The sequence below is a fragment of the Lagopus muta genome, chromosome 2, assembly GCF_023343835.1.
Source record: "Lagopus muta isolate bLagMut1 chromosome 2, bLagMut1 primary, whole genome shotgun sequence".
NCBI lineage: Eukaryota > Metazoa > Chordata > Aves > Galliformes > Phasianidae > Lagopus > Lagopus muta.
Genome location: NC_064434.1, coordinates 51474323 through 51496287, shown reverse-complemented (window position 1 = coordinate 51496287; position 21965 = coordinate 51474323). Strand labels below are relative to the sequence as shown.

General features: G+C 38.9%; 1 protein-coding gene across 2 annotated transcripts; it reads left to right on the top strand.

The window, feature by feature from the left end:
• The first annotated feature begins 31 nt into the window (after window positions 1-31).
• On the top strand, window positions 32-21590 carry KIAA0408 (KIAA0408 ortholog). Of its 2 annotated transcripts, XM_048936199.1 has the most exons (7): window positions 32-252; window positions 7411-7517; window positions 11366-11563; window positions 14059-14400; window positions 14723-14802; window positions 15489-16848; window positions 18698-21590. In XM_048936199.1, exons 3-7 carry the CDS (start codon window positions 11429-11431, stop codon window positions 18869-18871), a joined length of 2091 nt encoding a protein of 696 aa, XP_048792156.1. In that variant the 5' UTR covers window positions 32-252; window positions 7411-7517; window positions 11366-11428; the 3' UTR covers window positions 18872-21590. The 2 variants fall into 2 exon arrangements, with proteins under 2 accessions (XP_048792156.1, XP_048792155.1); XM_048936198.1 differs by lacking the exons at window positions 32-252; window positions 7411-7517 and adding an exon at window positions 9507-9547.
• Window positions 21591-21965: the final 375 nt, after the last annotated feature.

Here is a 21965-nt window from a genome sequence, read left to right as displayed (position 1 = left end):
CTTCCTTTTTACACTGTTTTTTGTACTGTAACCCATTCATCTTTTACTGTTCATTGTAGTGTTATTTTCAGTTTGTTTATTTTGTCCACCCTCCAAGATAAGACGTGCAAGAGACATAATTTCTGTAATATCCACTGCTGTAAAAACACTGAAGACTACTTGTTTGCCAAAACCGAAACAGACACCTAAAAATGCGAAAGAAAAAAAAAATCATCCAGTTGAATAGGAGACCTGCTCACCATAGTGTTCCAGGTAAGCAAACAGAATATTTTTCACTTTCTCTGCTTTTTATCATTTTTGAATGAAATATTCCCGAGTGGCTGGAACCAATGTAATATTAATTAATTTGCACCAAATCAGAAGAAAAACGGAAACATGAGGAGTGGGTATGAGGAGTCTGTGCTTTTCCTCTTCCCACTCCCAGAAAAATAACTTGCATTCTAGCCAATGAAAAGTAAAACCATATGTATTCTGTAACTGTATTTCACAGTTCATATATATTTTCTATGGTTTTGATATCAGCACTGTGTTATGTAGATTAGGCACCGTGGAGGGGACAGAATAAGAATGGCTGATACAGAGTACTTGTATGTGGAAATGTGGTGAGGAGCTGGGGCCTCTGAGAATTAGATATACAAGGAAGAGGAGGCTAGCAGTGCAAGCAAGGAGTCTGCTGAGAGATGTAGGTTGGCTGCAATCTCTGTGCACTCTAGAAAAGCGGCCACACTGCAGTCTTACTTGAACTGTGGGTGGTGATGCTATTTGCCTTGTCTGGTGCCAAAACAATAAATAAGTGGTAATAAAGCAGCTGCTTTACTAGCTGGCAATATGAATTCTTTTTCATACTGTTCACTTAACCTGCTCCCATATGACAAGAGTTCATCTTTATGCCTCTCTCCATCTGATCAAACTTCCTGCCGAGAGCTGTAGCCCACTGTATGAAACAGCAGAGACAATGTTTTGAGAGAAACCACTTATAGGTAAGCAGAGGTTAGACAACAGAATTTTTTTTTATGAGAATGGAAAAGGTAGTGAACTCACAGCATTCAGCATTAAACAAAACTTTTATTTTTTCCTCATTTGTCTAGCTCTCCTTCCATGTATTCTCTACTAGTATAGCAGCCTTCATCAGTTAAATCACTGAACCTTCATTTAATCCAAACAGTTATTCCTATCAGGGAATTTTGTCTTATTTACTTTGAGGTTATTGAGATGCAGGTAAAGAAAACAATGATCAATATATAGGTAAAGAGAGAATTTTTTACCTTCATCTGTTGACCTGGGTAAAGAGGAAGTCAGGTGCAACAGAATTCTGAAAGCTTCTTGTGCTCAATTGCCTTAAAGTTGAGTTGCGCATATTAGAAACTGTTATGGTGAGATATGGTCAGTTGTAACTTCCCTTCACTGTGAACTTCTGTAATCTTAAAGATAGCACTGAAGTCACTGAGGGGACAGCCTTTTTGATGCTTTTCTCTGTCAGATTATTTCAATAATTGAGTTTTTTTTTTTCCAAAGGCTTTGCAATTTGGACATTAAAATATGATAATTGTAGGCTTCAACTTGATGAATCAAATATTAGCAAAACACTGGCTTTTTAAACTTCTTTTGTTCTACTGCTGCTACTGGGGGAAGAAAACATTTATTTTTTTTCTTAATATTACTGTCTTAGTCCCAAAGAGTACAACAAATCATGCTCAAACCTGATCTGAAGTTGTGGGCTTTCAGATTTTAACCCACACATTTTCCCTTTCTCAGCTTGTTTGTAATAAAGATGATGAGAAAGGGTTTGCTTTACACTGGGTGTATCAGTAATGGTACTACTGTAAAATTGCCAGAAAAGCTTAAAGCACAGTATTTATACATCAAGTATATTTTGGAAGTTATTTGGAAAAGATTTGCCTTTTTCTTAGAAATCAGTTAAAGTGTACATGAATCTATCGAGTTGGCAGGTGGGCCATACCCTCTGTACAGGACTGACAATTATAACCCCACTGATTAGTCACAGTAATTTTTCTTACATATGGTTCATTTACTTTACGTGAACCAAACCTTCCTCATCCTAGTTCTGCCAGGCATCAAGAAAACAAGTCAGAGCTGAGACATTTAGGGAACTGTTGCATAGCCTACAACCTGAAATGAAGGGATCCTGAAGCATCCAAAATCATTTTAGCATATCCCCACAGTTTTTAAATCTGATGAGCAAAACAGGAACCCTGCAACCCTTGATACAGAAAAATCCCAATGAGAAATGAAAGTTATTTTTCATGTCCTGCATCCAGCTTTAAGGGGCAGACTGGATTTGCTTATTTGTTTCACGTCAAATATTGCAGAGGAGTGCACAACCCTTCATTTTTCTTTATTTTAACAGTTGCTGAGAAAGCTAATAAAATCAGCACAGAATCTGTTGATAGCCAGAAGATAACATTTAGCTAAGTAAGTCTTCTGTGTCGTGCTGAATTGAAGTGGCTCGGTCTCACAAATGTGACAATTCTACTTGTCAAGAAAGGCTGCAGATTCTCCCCATTTATAGGGGTGGTGGACAAAGTCTACTTCAGAGACAAGCAGTTAAATTCAGCTGAACACATCCGCATCCTCTAGCGGGAGTGTGTGGGAGTCAGGCAGAGAAAGGCCAACCTGAGCACTGCTGATTCATTAACTTATCTGCTGCATAGTGTGCAACTCAGAAGAGCAGTAAAGAAAAATGGGTGATTTTGCTCTTATATGGCACATTACCTGGCACATTGCCTATCAGTATCAGTTATGCTGGTAGTAGATTCACAAATCCCATTGTTGAAACAGAAGAACTTCTTGAAGTGCGCTGCAATAGCAGAGGCATTGCAGAATAAAGAAATGTTTGTTATCCTCCTGATGAGAGGATGCAGATATATGTTTTTTTTTTTTTTGCAAGTGAAGGAAAGTGTTTCAACAACAAATCATAGATTCTTCTTAATTAAAGCAGGATTAATATTTTGAAGTATGCTTTTATAGCAAAAAGCTCAGATGTTGAGCAAGAATATGTATGTAGCTAACCTTTATAAAGTACGTTTGCTCTCACAGATCGCTGCAGCTTACCTGTGCAAGTCAGCTGAAGGCATTTCAGGCATTTCACTGATGAAATCCAGCTCCTCTGAAGCACATCCAGGGACTTGTATAAGCCCTATAAAAACAGGAGATGTAATATTTACTGCTGCTAACAGGGATATTAAAATAAATGTGGTAACACATTGCACTACAGAGTAAATATTAAAATCTTACATAAAAGTGCACAAAAAAAGCTGCAGAGCCTATTAATGAAGGGAACTTAAAATAAGCAAAATCTGCTTGAAATGGATGCTGAATTTTGTTCTGTGGAGTAGAAGTATTAAAATCTGAATTTGGGTTGGATACCGGGATTAATATTCTTTCCTTGCAAAAAAAGGTTACTAAATTTCAGGCTCAAGATTGTCTTAGTTTCTCTGAAAGATTAAATTTCTGATTCCTAGGTTTTCCAGGACATGTGTTCCACATCCTTTCATAAAGATCTTGCAAATATAGATTAATTCTGATACTTTTGTATTTGTATACGTTGGAAATAAGTCAGACAAATTTTTGTCACTTAGAATATAGATGCTTTCTTTTTCCTTTAATGCAACCAGAGAAATATTTTCTTTCCCATTCAGAAAAATTTCTGCATACTCAGAGAAGGTACCTTTTTATATATTTTTACTTTTACTGAAAAATTCCCTGATACTAGAAAGATCAACTTCTCCAGGATCCAGTGATCTTTCTTTCAACCAAAAATATCCATGCCTGAAGCTCTGGTTAGAGAGAGGATAAGTGTCTGCTGACACATGTCACCACTGCTTCAGTATCAAATCCAGAAGTGAGCAGGTGCTACAGTGCAGAAATGTGCCCGCAGTCGGAAAATGAAAAATGGCCAAAACTGTGGCTGTCTAAATATGTGTTATAAAAAGAGATGAACTGCACATGAACTTTCAGAGTTGTTTACAAAAACAAGCAGAGCTTTAGGATATTACATGCCCTTCCCCTTAATCACCTCAGAATTTGATAGGCGAGTAGGAGACTTTAAAGGCGTCAGTACCAGGTGCCTAACTCCCATTGGCTTACATTTCTGTCTCTGATATAATGTTGAGGGTAGTGATATTCAAACTCAACTTTTGCCATTACACATGCAGTTGCCTATGGGGAAAATTACAGTGGCTCTATTTAAAGTAAACATCTAAAGTATCTGCCACTGATTTCCAGTGTACCCTTGGAGAAGTGACATGACATAACACTTTGTTGGCTCTATTTCTCTGCTAAGGTATATGTGATTGCAGAAGTGCATGATGGTTAGAGAAGGCAGAATTTGTATTCCTGTCTGCCAGTTTCCAGACATATATCCACTGCTGAGATATATTTGCCTGAAATATTGATGTGTAAAACGTACTTCGTAGGGATCTGATGTAACGTTTGTGTTGACTACAATGGCAGCTGTGCTGTTCTCTCTTATGTGGTTTGTGCTGACAGAACAAAATGGGTATGCTGTTCCTGAGCAAGTATGGCAAGACCAAAGATGCTCTGAAATAATCTTGAATGCAGACTTCTAACCAGATGACACTGCTGAATATGTGATCAGGTTATAGTCCATGCTGAAACTCACACTTCTTTGACTTCAGTCTTGCACAATGAAGACAAATTTAGCTGAGGAATTGTTTAAAATGCCCTTGCACTTGTTCTGTTGATGTGCTGACTTCTAGAACATGCAGAGCTGATACCAGCTATGGACAAAGAACGCTTTGCCTATGGAAGCAGAGTGTCAGATGTAATTAACCTACAATGGCCTTCCTATTTAATTTGCCTATGCCAGAGCCCAGAAAGCCACTCTTACTGCATTTTCTGGTGTCGCTGCAGGGTGAGCTGTTTCTGTTGGATGACTTACTTTCCTCCAAAGAGGAAGCCATTGTTACTGCACTTAGTAGTATCGGGTTCGATTAACCCAGGTTTTAATAGCTTGTTTTGTGTTTGTTAGGTTTTTTTTGTCTTTTTTTTTTTCCTCCAAGTTTGCTTTCCTTTCCCTTATTAGAAAGAGGCCCTTTGACTATGCACAGCACTGTTCAGTTTTGCCTACCCAGACTAGAGCTGTCTCTGAAATGTCCTTCCAGTGCTGTGGATAGGTCAAGAAATTTTCTTCCTCCGTGCATCATCCCGCAAAACAGTGTGAATGAAACAGAGCCTGTGGCCATGCAGAGCTGTAGTTCTGCCTGGCCTCCATCAGGTAAGGAGGGGGAAAAGTCTTTCCTAGTGTCTTTGCAGTTACCAGAAGGTATGAGGAGCATAGAGGGATGTTCTTGTCAACTAAGGGAATGCTTACTACAAGCAACTGTTTTACAAAGCTGCATGTGTTTTTAATTACACCAACAGAAATGTAGGATTTTGCCTGAGTAAGAACTTGAGTCTGAGATTTAGTCCATTATTTCCTTTCGTTTCTCTTTGTTGTGCTTCAAAGTCTTTACACAGCATGATGAGGGACATTGAGTTAGCAATATTAAATACCCGGGAGTAATAGCCAATGCTGATGGGAAATCCAGGGGGGGAAAAAAAGGCTTTGTCTCACACCTCTGTTTGTGTGGTGCAGCAGTGCTTGGGAGGAGCAGCTGTGGCACCCAGACTCCAGCTGTGCCTCCAGGCTGCCCCTGGGCACGTGGCCCTGCTGCCAGCCATGCCAGCTGGCCTGCTGGGGAGCAGCCTCCAAGAGCATCACACTTCTGCCTTGTGAATGGGAAATTGTAATTCCCCAGTTAGAAGCTGAGTTTTTTCTTCAGGGACATTCAGCCATGCACGTTGGCATCTTAGTTCACTTTGAGATTGTCTTTCAAACTTTCACTAGTAGCCCAAGTCCCATTATTTATGTCACATAGGGGAAGAATAAGCACCCAAGTAATATAAATACAGCTAGACCATATAAGGAGAAAAAATGTGTTTTCCCTGAAACATGCTTTGCTATTTCCTATAAAATGCACCCAGAACTACAGTCTTTATGCTGAGTATGGATCTCATGTATTGTTTTAAGGAGGAGAGTGCTGACTCAGTAAGAAGGTATGAAACCTCATACTGTGTCCTCCATCTCAAAGATCCTCTTGTCATCAGCTGCTCTGCCCACAAAAAAAGATGTCACTTCTGCCTAGTATATTTAAAGGCAGATATTAGATGAAAAAATTTGTCCAGGATTTTATACTGCCTCAGTGAAGTACTCTGTGGCTCTTCTCCAGGTACACACAAGGATGAACACTCCCTGAAGTGAGTTTTGTGGCTGTGGTGGGTCTTAAGGAATGCCCACAGGTACAAGTACCTGACAGGGCAGCAGGACATGTGCAGCTATGGCTGGGGTCCCCCTCCTTTGCTGTGCCACAGCATAGCAGTCTAATGATGCAGCGATGCCTCTCTGCTGCACAAGGTGTGGGGTCAGCAGACATATAAGAATTTGGGGCTTCTTCCGCCTGTTGATCAGCTTTAGGATCTCCTGCGAATGTTCACTGGCCTGGTCTTTTTTGTCACGTTTCATGCCAGCACTTGCTGTGGGCACTCCTAATCCTCTACATCCAGGCTGTGGTGCTTTTGGAGCTTCCTTGCTAGCCTTACACCAGGGGTGAAATTCCCTGTGCAAAGGAGATTCTCTATCCAGTTTCAAGCACTTTGCTTTGCTGAGACACAAAGTATCATAACAGACCAGAGAATCCAATCCAGAATCTTTATAAAGTAGCAGGAATATTTGAGTGTATCCCAAAGAAATCGTTGTCACCATTTCCAGAATGCAGGAAAGTAGGATTACACAATGCCTAGTAATTCTGCCCTTTCTAAGTGCTAGTGTGTGAACGCAGAAAAAAAGATTTTAGGGAGGTGTGGTTTGCTTTTAGCTCTTGCAGATAGCTATTAACCAACAAAATTGCTGCTTTAAACACACTCCCCTTACAAAGCAGTTTACGAGATCAAGTTGCAAAGCTCTGAATGATCATACCAAAAAGTATAACCCTGGAAGCTGGGGCTGGGAGGCAGAAAAGAATCTTCCTTCTCAACATGGACTCTAATAAAAGCAACCTAGAATTGCCTATTGTCATAGCTGTAATGTTAACACTGGCTGCTTTGGCAAGCTTTGAAGACTGGACTGCACTATAAAGCCTAAAAATGTCCTGGACTTGGAGTTGTTTACACAAAATATGAGCAGATATAAAGTTACAGAGCTGGGGGTTGGAAGATATGGCTTTAAAGCCATCCTCCATGCACTGACGTCACGTGGAAGCCAGCTGCTGGGATGATGCTGAGCGGAACTGTTTTTCAGTTAGCAAAAGTTGTGGAGTTATTCACAGACAGTTGCAAATGCTGCCCAACTGAAAGGTTGCATATTGCTTAGCTTTCTTATTTCTTTTAAAGATCAAGATTTGCAGATCTGGATCTCAGCTAGCTATGCATTTCCTTGCTTTCACTGCTGTTTAGAAATGGACTGAAAACCTTCTCAAGGATTTTTTATTCCATGAAAGGTATGGTTATTGCTTATTTGAAATCTTTGAGCAATTAACATTTAAAAACCCTGCAATTTACTAATTACTATTTAAATATCTCTTCCATGTTGCAATTCATATGTTACGTGGTGTTTTATGTATCTTGTGCATATTCTTTATTCTTAGAGAAAGACTTGGCATTAGTTCAGTTGTTGTTTTTTTTTTTAGCACAGACACAGATATATCAACAGAATAGGGACAACAGGTATCATTTTGAGAACTTTTTTTTTCCTTCTTTTTCCTCTTTCCATTTTCTTTCTCTTCTCTTCATCCCTTTTTCTCTTTCACTCCTTCTCTTTCATTCTCATTCAAATGCAGTTTCTTTCGAATGATAAAATGCTCAGTATTGTGACACCCGGCTTTCTTTTATAATTGAACAAATGAATTCCTCTATGGTTGTCTTAGTCATTGAAAAGATAGGAATTTGCTGGAAATATAGTTTAATTGCCAATTGCCTTTTTTTGTTTGTCTTTTGCAAACTCAGTGGAAGATTTTTTTGTCTAAATGGTTGTGCAAAACCAGTCTAATTAATCTCTGTTGAAAACTAAAGTCTCCCCAGATGATGTCACTGCAGATTATTTTGAGAAGTTGGTAGCAGTTGATTTCAAACTGCTGTGCATAGTTAGATAGAAAGGATGCAGGTAAGACATAGGGGAATACTAACAGTAATGTCAAATAGCAGCTTAAGTCATTTTTTTTCTTGAGAGCAGGTAGAGCTAAAGGGAAAGTTAAGAGAAAAATGCAGCTGATGTAGACAAAATTGATTATTTGCTTGAAGTTGATTGCTGTAATGAGCTTCTGACCTTGTCTAGGACGTGCAGAATATGCCAATACTGCAAGAGCACAGATCCACATGGCTGATTAAAATGTGGCATTTGACATCTTTTTGTGTTGCATAAGCCATATGCAATACCCATGGGGACATCATGGTGCACCAGACAGACAGGATACACTGTCTGAACTACAAATAAGAACTACTAAAATAAGTAAGCAAGCAAATAAAAAATATATCAACAAATAAACGATAAAGGCCAAGGAAAAAAAGCAAACAGAACCACAGAAACAAGAGATAAACTGTCTGAGGAAATTACCCATTGTACAATAGCAGCAGTTTTCTTTTGAGAGTTTATATACAGAGAATATCAGAGAACAAGAAGCAGCAATAGTTCTTTGTGAACCTTAGTGCTACAAGAAACTACCTGTAACTTCTATAACTAACCTCTTCACAACATCCAAGGCCTGACTGCATTTTGATTATCTCCAATTGTTTTTATAATTACAGCATCACATGAAACAGTTTGGAAATTGTTAAGCAGTAGTAGCTCCCAGCACAAAGAAACCACCAGGGACCTCTTTGATGTTATATGCGTGCTTGAAAGAAGTAAATATCTGTTCTTATATGCATATAAATTAAATATGATGTATAGTCTTTAGTGCTTGCCAAGTAATATGCTGTTGATTGAATTGCAGCCATTATTATCAATGGAGCACTGGTAAAATCGCCATTCCTTAATGTTACAGACAGATTGTGCCAGCCTCTCTAGTTTGTGATTTTGCAGGGCTGATGTATTTGTTGTTGTTATTGTTTCTTTCTGACACGTTTGAAGATTTCAGAGAAGCAGAGTAAGTAGACAAGTTACTTGTTTATAAAAATTACAACCTTTGAACTAAGAAGGTGGGAAAGTATTGAAACAGCTGTAAAATTATTTTGCAGTAGATGCTTAGATTGCAACAGATCTCAAGTGCAGTGGAATTCTTTTGTAAGTTGTTTTTGGTTAATGCTGAAGTCTGGCCCAAAGTTTTGGCTTGGAAAGGTGCATCTCTGTAGCCTGGCCATTTTCCGTAGGAACCTGCGAGTGAACAAGTGTTTAACTTCTTTTATAATGAGAATGCTGTATTGTCTTTGAGCAGCTCTTAATTTAGAGAGTTTAAGGTGTTTGAAAAGCTGCCTCATGCATTTTTATGCAGGGAGAAGAAGGGCAAATGATCATTTCAGAGCTCCCAGACAGGTATGAATAAGATATTAAAAGAGTAAGCTCCAAAAACAAGTTACGTGGTGACAGGACTATGCTGCTATGAAACAGGTTAACAGAGATGTTTGGTGACTGCTTCCTCACTCCCAAGGTGCTTGGGGTCAGTGGTATTACAGTCAGCGGGCTAGGACTGGCCCCAAGATGCCTGCCAGGTGAGATGCTGCAGCAAGACTTCCTGTGGCACCAAGACCTGAGTACCCTCTGCTCTCAGCTGAGCTTTACTTACTTGCTCATGAAAAAAGCTGACTCTAGGATTGGCATCAACTTACCAGTCAGCTGAAATAATGCAGACACTGGTAAGTGCTGATTACATAGTAGCCACAGTTGAATCAACAAGTCTCACTCAATAAAATATGGGATGAGGAAGAGCTTTGTGTGAAGCTCAAGTGTGAATATGTACTACATCAAAGAAGATGTGGGTGGCAAAATGGGCAGTTCCTGTGAGCTGACAGTCACTGTCTATCAGTCAGGGAAGTGAACAAATTCCAAGAAGGCAAACCAGAACTCACCCCTTGTTCACTCTCTGGTAGTTCATTTGCCTGCCTGTACACTTGGCTTCTGGAAGGAGACCAAAGCAGTGCAGAGGCATTTTGTGACTAGAACTAGATTCCAGCCCAACCTAAGTGACACAGCAGCATGCTTGGAGACACAAAGTTAATGACTTGAGCATCAATGGGTATGTACCAGCTGTTATACTGCAGAAGTCACTGTAACTGAATGAGTGTAGATTTGGCCTTTCTGGCATGGTGAATGTCCTGGCAGTACTGGAACTTCTATTGTGAGCCTAACAAAGCAGGAAGAGTATTAGGCCCATAAAATCTGTAATTGTTTTGTTCCAAAGTCAAATGAGCAGATCCAAAGTACTTAAAACATTTAGTAGTTATATTAATAATTTTTCATCAACACTTAGTAAGAAACTAATGACTTCTGAAAAGGATCAAGAAACTGAAGCACAAATGAGTTAAATGTTCTGAGTGAGGTTTTGAAATAAGTTTGATTTAGTGCTATCAGATAACTGTTTCCATTTTTCCCTATGCTGGTCCTATCTTTTTCCTTATGCTGTATGTTTGTGAATCCAAAGTACATAAGTACATAAAAATACATACAAAATACATAAACTCTTAATAGAGGCCTGTAGTCAGAATGATGCTTCCTACTGCATGTATGTGCTTGTTACCTGTTTCTAGCTTTTCTCTCCATTTTTTTTTTTAATGTATTCTAAGGATCCATACAGCCATGAGAAATTTCTTCCCATGTATCAAGTTTACGGTCTTCAATTGCCAAAAGATTTTCGGTCTCTCTCTTGCTAAATGCCTGTGTGAAAAGAGTGCATCAGCAAACATGATACTTTTACACTTGTGGTTGTCTTTTGAACAAACGTAAATATAGCTTTCACCCTCAAGGGCAGACCTTAGAGGATCCCAAGGTCCTGATCTGCCACTCAGTATCACGCAGAGTCAGATTTCAAGGAAAGCAGGTTTATAGCGAGGTATAACAGCAAAGATGTGAAGAGGCCATGGTACACAGCCTGATGTGGAAGACACTGGTGAATCCTATGATGCTGGTTGTGCATCCACCCTCTCATTTTCAGATTGGATCTGTTTCCTTCTGGAGTTTTGTCCTGCAACACTTAGGTCTTCCATATTCCTGTCACACTGCAGATATATGTTGTGCAGTCTTGCGCTGCTGTCTTCTGCATGCACATTTAAATTAATAATTTTAGGGTTTGTTTGCTTGTTTGTTTTTTCCTGGAAGCTAGAATGAAAGACAAGACTAATTCTGATAATCTTTCAGGAAACATTCAGGGAAGAAAAAGAAAGACAGAGCTGTCTTGTTGCTGTTACACAGACTGTAACCATGGACGTGCATAAACAACTTGAGAACACCGAGAGGAACTGGAATAAAGAGAAGATGGAACTGCTGGAAAAATTTGACAATGAGAGGAAAGAATGGGAATGTCAATGGAAAGTTATGCAGAAGAAAATTGAAGAGGTACTTTAAAACAAAGCTTTGAACACTAACATTTTTACTTAAGTATTTTCAGTGACTAGAGATCAGTTTAATTTATTTTTCTCTGAGTTATATCCTATTTCCTATCGGTCACTGGGATTTTGTAGGATGCAGAGCCTGGGATTAATCAGTATTTGCAATTGCTCATTTAATATTCAGAAATATGAAGCAGGAGGTTAAACATAACTCAGTGTCAAGTTTGCTGTATTGTTGGCGGTATATACTTGTGCCAGTTCTTCTGGCACTGAGCCATGGTGCTCATTTTATACATGCTTTTTGCAAGTACAGACATGCTAAATAGATCTGAATGTATGAGGCATAGGAAAAAGCATATTTAGTGACAAAAAAAAGTATCAATTCTCTGGCAAAAAAAAAAAAGGGCATTACTTGGCACAAGTCTGGTAGGATAAACAGTAATGTTAAAAAGAATGTGATATATCAATCTCTGTATGATGCTGAATTGTTCTGTCGAGAACATGTTCCATTTATGGACAACATTTAATAGAGAAAATGGCTACGGTAAATAGCATGAAAGCCCTCACACCACTTGTGTTTACACGTATTAACAAACATTCACTTTCTGCCATTTCTATGGCGTCTCCTTCCAGAAATAATTTAGATAATTATTTGTTACTTCTTTATCCCCAAATTGTCACTTGAGTAGAACCCTCTGGCATCCTGAAACACATAAATTGAATCTGCTTTGGCAGTACATAGAGACAAGCTTTTTCATCACCGAGTTTTCCACATTTTTCGTGCTAATATACACATGGAGTAGCTTTGCTTGCTCTCTGCCAACACCTCCCTGTGGCTGAGCAACACAGGAATGTGTGGCAGAGACTGCTCACGTGGAAGTAGGAGATGGAAAAAGAACTGCAGCCATAGTGTCCAAAGCATGCAGTATTACTTCATGTCAGCTCTCCTGTCTTTTCCCTGAAGTTTTTACAAACTTTGGTGTGCCAATCCCCACTGCATTCTGTCTTTTGTGTTAGGATGCTTCTGTGCTGTCAGGAAAGAGATGAAGAATGAAATAGATTTGAGGGGAAATACAGAACCGGACAGTACTAGAGGTGATGCCCCAAGGTTATTGACATCCTAAGGTCCTTTTTAATCTATGACTGTGGCAGCCCTTGATTTCAGTTTCCTGGCAGTTCTTCACAAAAAGCCACAAGTCTGGAGAAAAGGGGAGATCCCTTTTTAAATGCTGTCATCTGCAGAGGGTTTTCCTAAACAAGGCTTGTGCTACTTTATCAGGTTGTGATTTTGTTTGGTAATTTTCTTCAGCCCACCAAATATGAACTTCATTGAAGGATCTCTCCAGAAGGGACTATGATGGTTTAAGAGATGATATTGCTGAATTAGCACCCTGTTAGTATCTGTGCTGAATCCAAATGAGGCTCTCTTTTATTGGATATTACAAAGTTTGGCCCTCAGATCTCTTGAATAGTTGGGCTTTGAGAGTGAATTTTGAAAGCCTCAGAGGAGGTCAAGTGTCAAAGTCTCTGAATATGAGAGTACTTATCAACAGCACTACTCATGAAATGACTCCGTGTTCTTCACATTGTCATTCTTTTTCATTGACCTTCCAAAAGGACAGTGCACAACAAGAGAGCAGGCAGGTGGTTATTTGGAGGTGCCTACTCTGTTCTTTCTTCATAAGAGAAAGTTAAGAATGAGTGTTTATAAGGAGCCGTGGGATTCTTGGCACTAGAAATAATAATGTAAACATAAGAGGTTTTTATGATGCTGCTATTTTTTCAACTTTGTAGTTTGTCACAGTACTCTGGTTTGTATATACTGGATGACAGGAATTAGCACCTTTTCATTTACTAGTAGAGCCACTGGTTCTCAGCAGGTAGAAAGAAAATAGGACAGTGACAGCACATTGCCAAATAGTACCATTCTGGAGTACTGATTTATCACTGAAGTCATAGGGAAGAATTCCATTTGTCTGAGAACCAGAAGAGTCTGCTTTAGTGCAGATGGCACTGTATGTGCTGAAAATTCACTTCCCCTTCTTAAACTAATATAGTTTACCAGGCTGTGACGTAGAGCCTTCTCTCACATCTGTTCTCATTCCCCATGCAGCCTGTCAAAGCTGTGTTCTGTGGTTCTGTGATTCACAATATAATGCACAGATATTACTTGGAAGGCAATCATACAACCTCTGGCTGGACATTGTCCTCAAGAGATCTCTTGGAATCCCATCCTATGTGTGCCAGCCATTTATTAAAACCATGGCAAAGGGATTTGAATAGCAACCTCCCATTCCACATCCTGTGACAATAACATCCTGTGGACTATCATGCTGTGTGACTCAACACTTTTCTACTAACAAGTGTATCAAATTTTTCTACTTAGTGCTACCAAGTGAAACATTATTCGAAATAGAAAATTAATATGTGGTGGATGGTTTTTTTTCAAAAGTTGATCAAAGTACTGTGATTTAATAGAAGGTTCTGTTGTCTTTTTTTTAGCTTTACCAGGAGGTAAAACTTAGAAGAGAGAACAATATGAATGTCCACGACAATAAGGCTATTCAGAGCAAGATGCTGCAGCTGTCCATGCATTCTCCTACTTCAGAAAAGAGTGACACAATGGAACTGAACTATCAACACAATGTGGTAAATGATGGGATGGAAAGAGGGAGTTTGCTGAGTAAAAGAGGACCTGAATGCAAAGAAATCAGAGCCAAGAGAAAAAACGATACCCTGTTAATGAACAGTCTGGCCTTTGAGAACCATGAGGAACTTGAAGACAGCCTCAGCATCAAAAATTCCAAGAAAAATGCCAAGAGCTATATTGGTGATCTCAATGTGGTAAGTAAAGTATTAGCATGTTTCACTTAAAAGGATGAAGAAAATACCCTAGCTGTAGTCTGCTAGGATTAACCTGATTTTATTCTCCCAGCGAGGTGCTGTCTCTACTTCCTCCTCAGTTTGCTGATGATGTGCGTCTTCTCACTGTTTAAATGTGTTTATAGCATGCACTTTACCTCAGTTCATAACCTTTTTTATATCTTTCCCTACACTGCTTTCCTGTGCTGTGACTATTAAATGAAAATCCCAACAATTTTCAAAGTAGTTCTGGAGATGCTATTTAAAAGGCTTATGTTAAAAAACTATTCTTATATTTACAAAGGCTCTTAAAGAACTTGCCAGAGTTAGTGAAGAATTATGCAGCTATCAAGAGGAAATTCGGAAGAAGTCTAACCACAGAAGGTAAAGGCATATTTGGACTCTATATTTTAGAGGAAGAAAACAGATACAAGTCCATGTTTCTGTTTACTTTGAAGGGAGGGTTGCTCTTGAATTTATCAGCAGCCGATCAGTTTCTGTCCTCTCAGTCTTTTAGTACACAGCATAAATCATTCAAATGAAATGTTGTGAAATATGATACAGGACACATTTTACTAGTAAAATGAAGTTTATAGAACCTACAAAATGAGGTAAGTATTCGTATGAGATTAAATTGTGTCTGTTTATAATGTCCATATAGAGGCTTGGGAAAGGGAGCAGATATTTTTGTCTGCCCTGATTGCTGTGTGGTTCTATAGAATATTTTATATTAGGCTGGGAAGTTTCTTACGTTAATCCCAGATTTAGCCTTAAATATTGGAAATGTGTCAAGGAATGCCTGACAAGGAATCCCTGCTATAGGATAGTTAAGAAAATAAGCAAATAGTTTTAGTGGCAAGGGAAGGGAACACAAAATTCTCTGTGTTGAGCTTTCTTCAAATTCATCATGTTTGTTCTGAATAAACTGTATCAGCTGTAGCAAAACAGCTGCCAAAGCCTTTTAAGCAGCCAGTGATAAAATACCTGCTCATAGAATGAGTCCATGCTGAAGTCCCCTTAGGGAATATTCTTTGTGCTCACCCCTGAAATATCTATCTTTTTATGTCCAGAATGAAATCAGTTCCTTTCCTGGGGGAGTTTGAAGAAACCCAAAACACGGTTATTCTGCCTGAGATGAACCATCTGTCCAACAATGAATCACAGTCTTCAGTTGCATTTGTAACAGAGGAGCATAATAATAGGAAGAATCTGATGAGCTCCACCAAGGTTTCGAAGGATATGTCTTACAGTAGTCTTACTGGCAACAGAGGAGAGGTTTTCAGACCTTGGCAACAGAAAGAAGCTCCACCAGTTCCTCCACGAAGCACTTCTCGACACTTAACAAACTCACTTTCTACAGTTGTACAGCTTTCTGAAGCACCAATGAGAGATCCAGGCATCAAAAGCAATTGCAAGGTTCAGGACAGTAGGAGTGGAAGGAAATTGACAAATCCTTCATCTATCAAACAAAATGAAACTGCAATGGCCTATGCAAATGAGGAGCAGGCTGGGAAAGGTCCTGTGGTGGTAACTGCTGCAATACCTGTAACCAAAAATGAGTGCATTGTGCCAAGTTTCTGCCACAATACATGGGCATACGATGTTGGTAAAGACAGTAAAAGTGAGCCTTCCCCACTGTCAGCCCAGAAGAGTTGTTCAGATGGAAATATGGCTCATAGTAACAGAATGCACCAGAAACAAAATTCCAAGTCTCATTGCAGTCCTTATTACAGCAACGACTTTTATGCCCCTGCTGCGCTGCACAACGGTCTTTTGGGAGACTCCAGTTGTACTTTGGGAAAGACTCAGAGAAATGAAACTTTAGCAGCAAAGATTGATGAGTTTAACCGGACTGTGTTTCACACAGATAAACGTAACAATACTTTACAAGAAAACCAGGTGATTCGGACAGCATTAGATCACAAACCCTGCAGCCCACAGAGTGACTCTGCTATTAGCAGGACAGAAGCGGTACATACATCTTGTGTTTCAAATCCCAAATTCTCTGCAGCAAAAGAACAAGAAACTAGCAACCCCAGCAAAGCTGTCAGAACAGTAGGACAACAAAAGCAAATAAATGAACCTTCAAATGCTAGTGGTTACAGGCACATGCTTCATGAGCATGACTGGAGACCGAGTAATTTATCCGGTCGCCCGCGTTCAGCTGACTCAAGATCAAACTATGGTGTTGTTGAAAAGCTTTTGAAAAACTATGAAAAATCTGCAGTGATTTCTCCATGTAATGCAAAATACTGCAAAGATAAGTGGGCATGGCCAAACTCTGAATCCACTGATGGAGGTTGTGAGACACTGAATCAGTGTTTAGAAATGCTTCCAAGTGAGCAAGGAAAACAGGAATTTCTGAGGAATTCAGCCAGGCATACTGGGCAGCAACTGAAGCAAGGAAAGGAGAGACAGAAGTTACCAGAGGTAAGGTTCAGAAGAATGGCAAGAACAAAATCCATTTTATACTTAGCTTCATGTTTTAAAGTGAGGCAGACTATCATGATACTGTAAAAAATTACATAAAAACTGGTAAGTCAGGCCAGGATCTAGGTGAATCAGAAGGATTTCCTTTAAAAATAACAGTCATGAGAGGGCAGAAGTATGTAAGTAGGCATGACTAGTGAAGTTATGTGCCAGATTGTAGCCTTTGCTGCTGCTATGTAAAACTAGATGTTAACAGCAGTTTGGGGTTTGAACTACTGAAAATCAGATATTAGTGCCCTCCCTTCTTCCTTTAGCTGATACTTGTTTCATAAACCTTCTCAAATGACTTAAGACCACTCTGCCATGTCAAAATTCTAGATGGCTGAGGCAGCATCCTTCAGAGTCGTGGGTGCTGCTTGGTTCAGGATTTCCTTGGAACTGACCATGAAAATGGGAGCTATATTATTCTTAGAGCTTTCAGGAATGAAGTGACATCCACTTACATCTCCACGCTTGTCCTATGAATTCAAGTATATGCTCACAAGAGTAGAAGAGTATGGCATAACTAATTAATTTATATTTGGCTGAATTGTATTTGCAAAAGTGCTGCCTTTGCCAACATTCTTTCTTAATGAAAATAGAAACAGATGTTTGTTTTTTTTTAAATAAACTATAAGTTACAGATTTTGTAAGAGGCCTCAGAGAAGGAAAAATCTGTTTTCCTGAAGAGCTCCTTGGCCTAAACACAAATGAATGTGTTCCTCACTGTCTCAGAAACAAGAAGGCAAATATGTTTAGAGCTGAGAAACTTAGACGGATTCAGACTGTCATCTGGTATGCCTTACACTGTCACAAATTCACAGACTTCAGTGGAGGTATGTGGATTTAAACAGCTGAGAATGTGAGCATGTAGATTTTAATCTGCGTGTTTTTATGTCAGCCTTGCAGTGATGCAACATCTTGCTTAGCAGAAGCATCTTTGTTACAGCACAGGAAAATACATAAAGCCTTTGATTTCTTTCTCATCCAGTGAAAGTTTGATAGGAAAATGGAATTTCATCAATGAATATGTAAGGAAGAAATAATGATGAATGACTGAATTTGCATTGATGCAAACCCAGAATAACTTTACTAATCCAGTTGGATTATTTTCTCCATAGACTCACACTTTATGATGTCATTTATGTTGCATAAAGTAAGAGTAGAATACTGCTCGGTTAGGGGGTTCCATTCAGCAGCTTTTCAAAGATGTGAAAAACTACACCCAGCATGAAGCATGGAGTTTTATCTTTATTATTTCAGATTTATATTTCTGTAGCTAAAATCAAGGTCTGTTGTTTGTCCTGTACATATAAGGCTTGGCATGCAGGCACAGCACTGCTTTAATAAATAATCATTCTGAATTATTTACCAACTGTAAACAGCTTTGTGCTGTGCTAATAGAAAGAGAGTTCTTAGCAAAATGCATCTGCTGACATGGAAGCTATCAAAAATTACCTAAAAAGTATGTAGATCGTACTCTTAAGATGCTGAGAGTTCATTCACAAGACTTCCAACAATGAAGAGAAATGAAAAATGGGTGTTCAGTTTTAACTTGCATTAACATTTTGTCTCTTTCCTTGTGTCTGACACTTGTCTCTGCATATTTTAAACTGCTGCTGAAGTGAGAATTCCTATACATAGAAATGCCTGTTCTTTTGCATTCTGCGCATTACTTTGTTCCTTTTAATAGCTTCAGACCACCTGCTCTGTGGTCACCCTGAATGTCTTCCTACATTCCCAGTGCACTCCCTGAAGGACTTTCCTGCTGTAACTCATTAAATCAAGGATGGTTGCTTTTGTGTTCTAGATATCTGTGCCAGCTAAATGTTCAAATGGGAAAGGTTTCTCACGGCCAGCCCGACCAGCAAATAGACGTCTACCTTCCAGATGGGCATCCAGATCACCATCAGCACCTCCAGCTGTGAGAAGGACAGCGTACAACTGGTCTGTCTCCTTTCGGTCGGAGACCTCAGTAGTTTGAACCCAGAAATGGGTTGGATGGTGTTGTGAAAGCTCTGCACCTCATTATAACTGTGTTCGGTATGTGTTGTAGCAACCAGATCTACACTGTCCTATCTTGTTCAAGAATGACTCCATCACATGCTGGACAAAATGTTTTGAATCTTAGGTCATCATCATGGTCTTCAGTGTTTTTATTGAGAGGAAACAATGATACCCCCGATTTCTCCTGTTTTGTTTTTTTTTGTTGTTGTTTTGTTTTGAATACTAGCTCACAGAGAATTTATTTTGAGTGGCATCTTTCTTAATTCGCCAATCAATTTTGAGTTGAAACAATGTATAGTGCTGTATATTCTGACTTTTCTGCAAACAGCAGAACATAAAGCTGTATGCATGATCATGTGTTTGTAAGTGCATGTGTTGGACTAAGAAGTATACAGGTCTGTACTTAGAAGAGACAAACTGTGCTAGTGTTGCCATTGAAATTACAACCTATATGCCAACATATATATATATACTTTGTGTTTATTATAAAAGTTTGAAATATACAGTCCTGATGACATTTATATTTTGTATATCTTTTACATAGGTTCACAGGTGTAGTATTTAATGTACAAAAACTAAATATGCATTTTTGTGACTCTAATTGCAGCGATAATGCCTTGCACAATATGTATCTGAAGCAGACTAGCTCGACTGATTTATCAGTCATGCTTCATGGCATCCTTGTTCAGTTTCCTAACCCTTATAGTACGAGGTCAAAATACCCAAACATATTTTTTCTGAATTAAAATATTATATGATTTGTAATACACAGCCTTTTTCAACACCAGAGACATTCCTGAAATGTTCTGATCTCTTTAAAATGTTTAAGCGTGCCATTATATATATAGCATATTGTAAACAGTTCAGCAGTTCCAACTAGTGTAACATACAGTTTATGAAGGGAAGAAAAGGGTTGTATGTGCTCAATTCTGCAAAACTTATTTTTTCTTCTAGCATTATACTTTGAGGTTTGGCAAAGTCAGAAAAAAATGGACTTGTTTACTTTTCACTCAAGGCAGGAGAACAAGGACTGTTGTTCCCAGTGCTGCAGACACACTCCTTTTTTATTCTCCTCCTAGACTGGAGTGCCTGAGCCGCTTGCTAGCAGCATGCTGCTCCCTAACTGACTTCTGACAGTCAGTAATGAAGTTTACTTGCATTCTAGCAACATCCACATCTAGTATGGAAGTACTGCATCGAGATCTCATCACAGTAGTGACAGAAATTCTCAACAAATGGCATCGGAAGTGTTATTGCCTTCACTTGAGTCAGTATTATGGGCCATCACAATGATGCGTACAGAGCTTGGCTTTTTCTTTCCCACAGTGTGAAAGAAGTGCAGATGCTGCCCAGACTCTTGCTGAAAAGATGGTGTCCATCCTGGAATTTTTTGCACCCTTTTCTAGGTTGTTGCTGAATGCACAGGGTAGTGACGATGATAAATGGTACCTCTAAACAGCATGTCTAGGTGAAAAGGAGTAAAGAGGCCCTTCTTCAACATCAGCTTAATCTTGTCCTGCAAATTTCCCTCTTCTTCTGGAGAAATATAGTGTGTTCAAAGGAGTTTCAAAAATCATCCCAAGCTCCATTAATATGTGCGTCCTCATATGTGAATGTAAAAAGGATTTCAGAGAGAGCGTAGGCTTTTGTCCTAGTGAATTGTATGTTTGGCAATATATGGAAAATTAGCTGTGCTTAATCTGATAGTGATATGTTGTCTAATCCCAGTCATGCTGAGATCCCTCACCTTTTTTCTTCTTTTTAGGGCCTTATTCTTCTTTTCTGTATGCAACTGCCTTTTTGCAGAGTAAAAAGCAGACAGCTATGTGTTCTGAACAATGTACCCTCTATTGTAGGATCAATAACTTTTCAGGCATGCCAGAGTTGGATTGAGTAGGCGTTAGAGCCATAAATCCAAAATTGCATGCAGAATCATGGCTGCCTACATGGCAAAAACATGCTCAGACTAATTTGGCTCATCTAAACTTTCTGGCACTTTATGTGTGAGTATATATATGAAGGCTTCAAGCAGATCAACAATAAACCAAAAACAGCTCAGATTTTATTGCAAGGTTATTACTAGAAAAGACAGAAGGACAGAAGACCTTGAAGAAAATTCATACATTTTGGACAGAGATAAAAATCTGTGTTTGAATGAAAAATGAAGAGTAATATAATTTTTTCTCTTTGCCCTAATTTAGAAATTGCACTCTGTTGAAGTCCTTAGAATGAGAAAGATTAAGATGACTTACAGTGAATTTGGAACATTAAGATTCTCGTAACTATGAAAACTAGCATGCCAAAATACCTTGCAAATTGACCTTTTAAATGCCGAAGTAGTCAGGAGACTTTAAATGTCTGCAGCTGAGGAAAGGGTAATATGAGAGAATGGTAAAATTATGGTTCTTTATTTCAGTCACAATCAAAACTCTCAATTACCTTCATGGTAAAGTTATGCAACTTTATTCTGAAAAATGGGTGGTGCACTTTTCTTTTGAGAACAAAATACTGCAGAACCATTTTCATCAGTCAGTCAATGGATGTGTTTCTTTTGCGTACTTAACGTTCTTTGATCACTTTTGACATAGTCACGTTTTTGAATAACAGAGAAAGGATCAAATATCTACAACATTCCCTTATGTATGTAAATTTAATGAACAGAAGATTTTTGAAATAAACTAATAGGTCAAGGACAAGTTCATTTTGTCAACGTTTTCTGTGTCCATCAAATTACAGACATTGGTTCTGATGCCTGAAAGTATCAAAACTGGTGATTTTCATCTGTAGGAGGTTTGCTGGATATATTGATTTTAGAAACTTGCCACTGAGGCTGTTGAAATATTCTCTTCAACCATACCCATAGGTATAGGACCTATGTACTGTGGCAAGTTTTTTGTTTCCAGAGCAGGGATTACTGAACCATAGCACTGGTTTTATTGTACATGTTTGCTGTAGGAAGAGCTCCAAGTTCCCCCATATAATCTTTGACAGAAAAATGCATTTATCTTGGAAGTCTCAGGCAAAGGTGACTCTATATGCCTGCACACAGGCATACTCATGGAAGAACAACT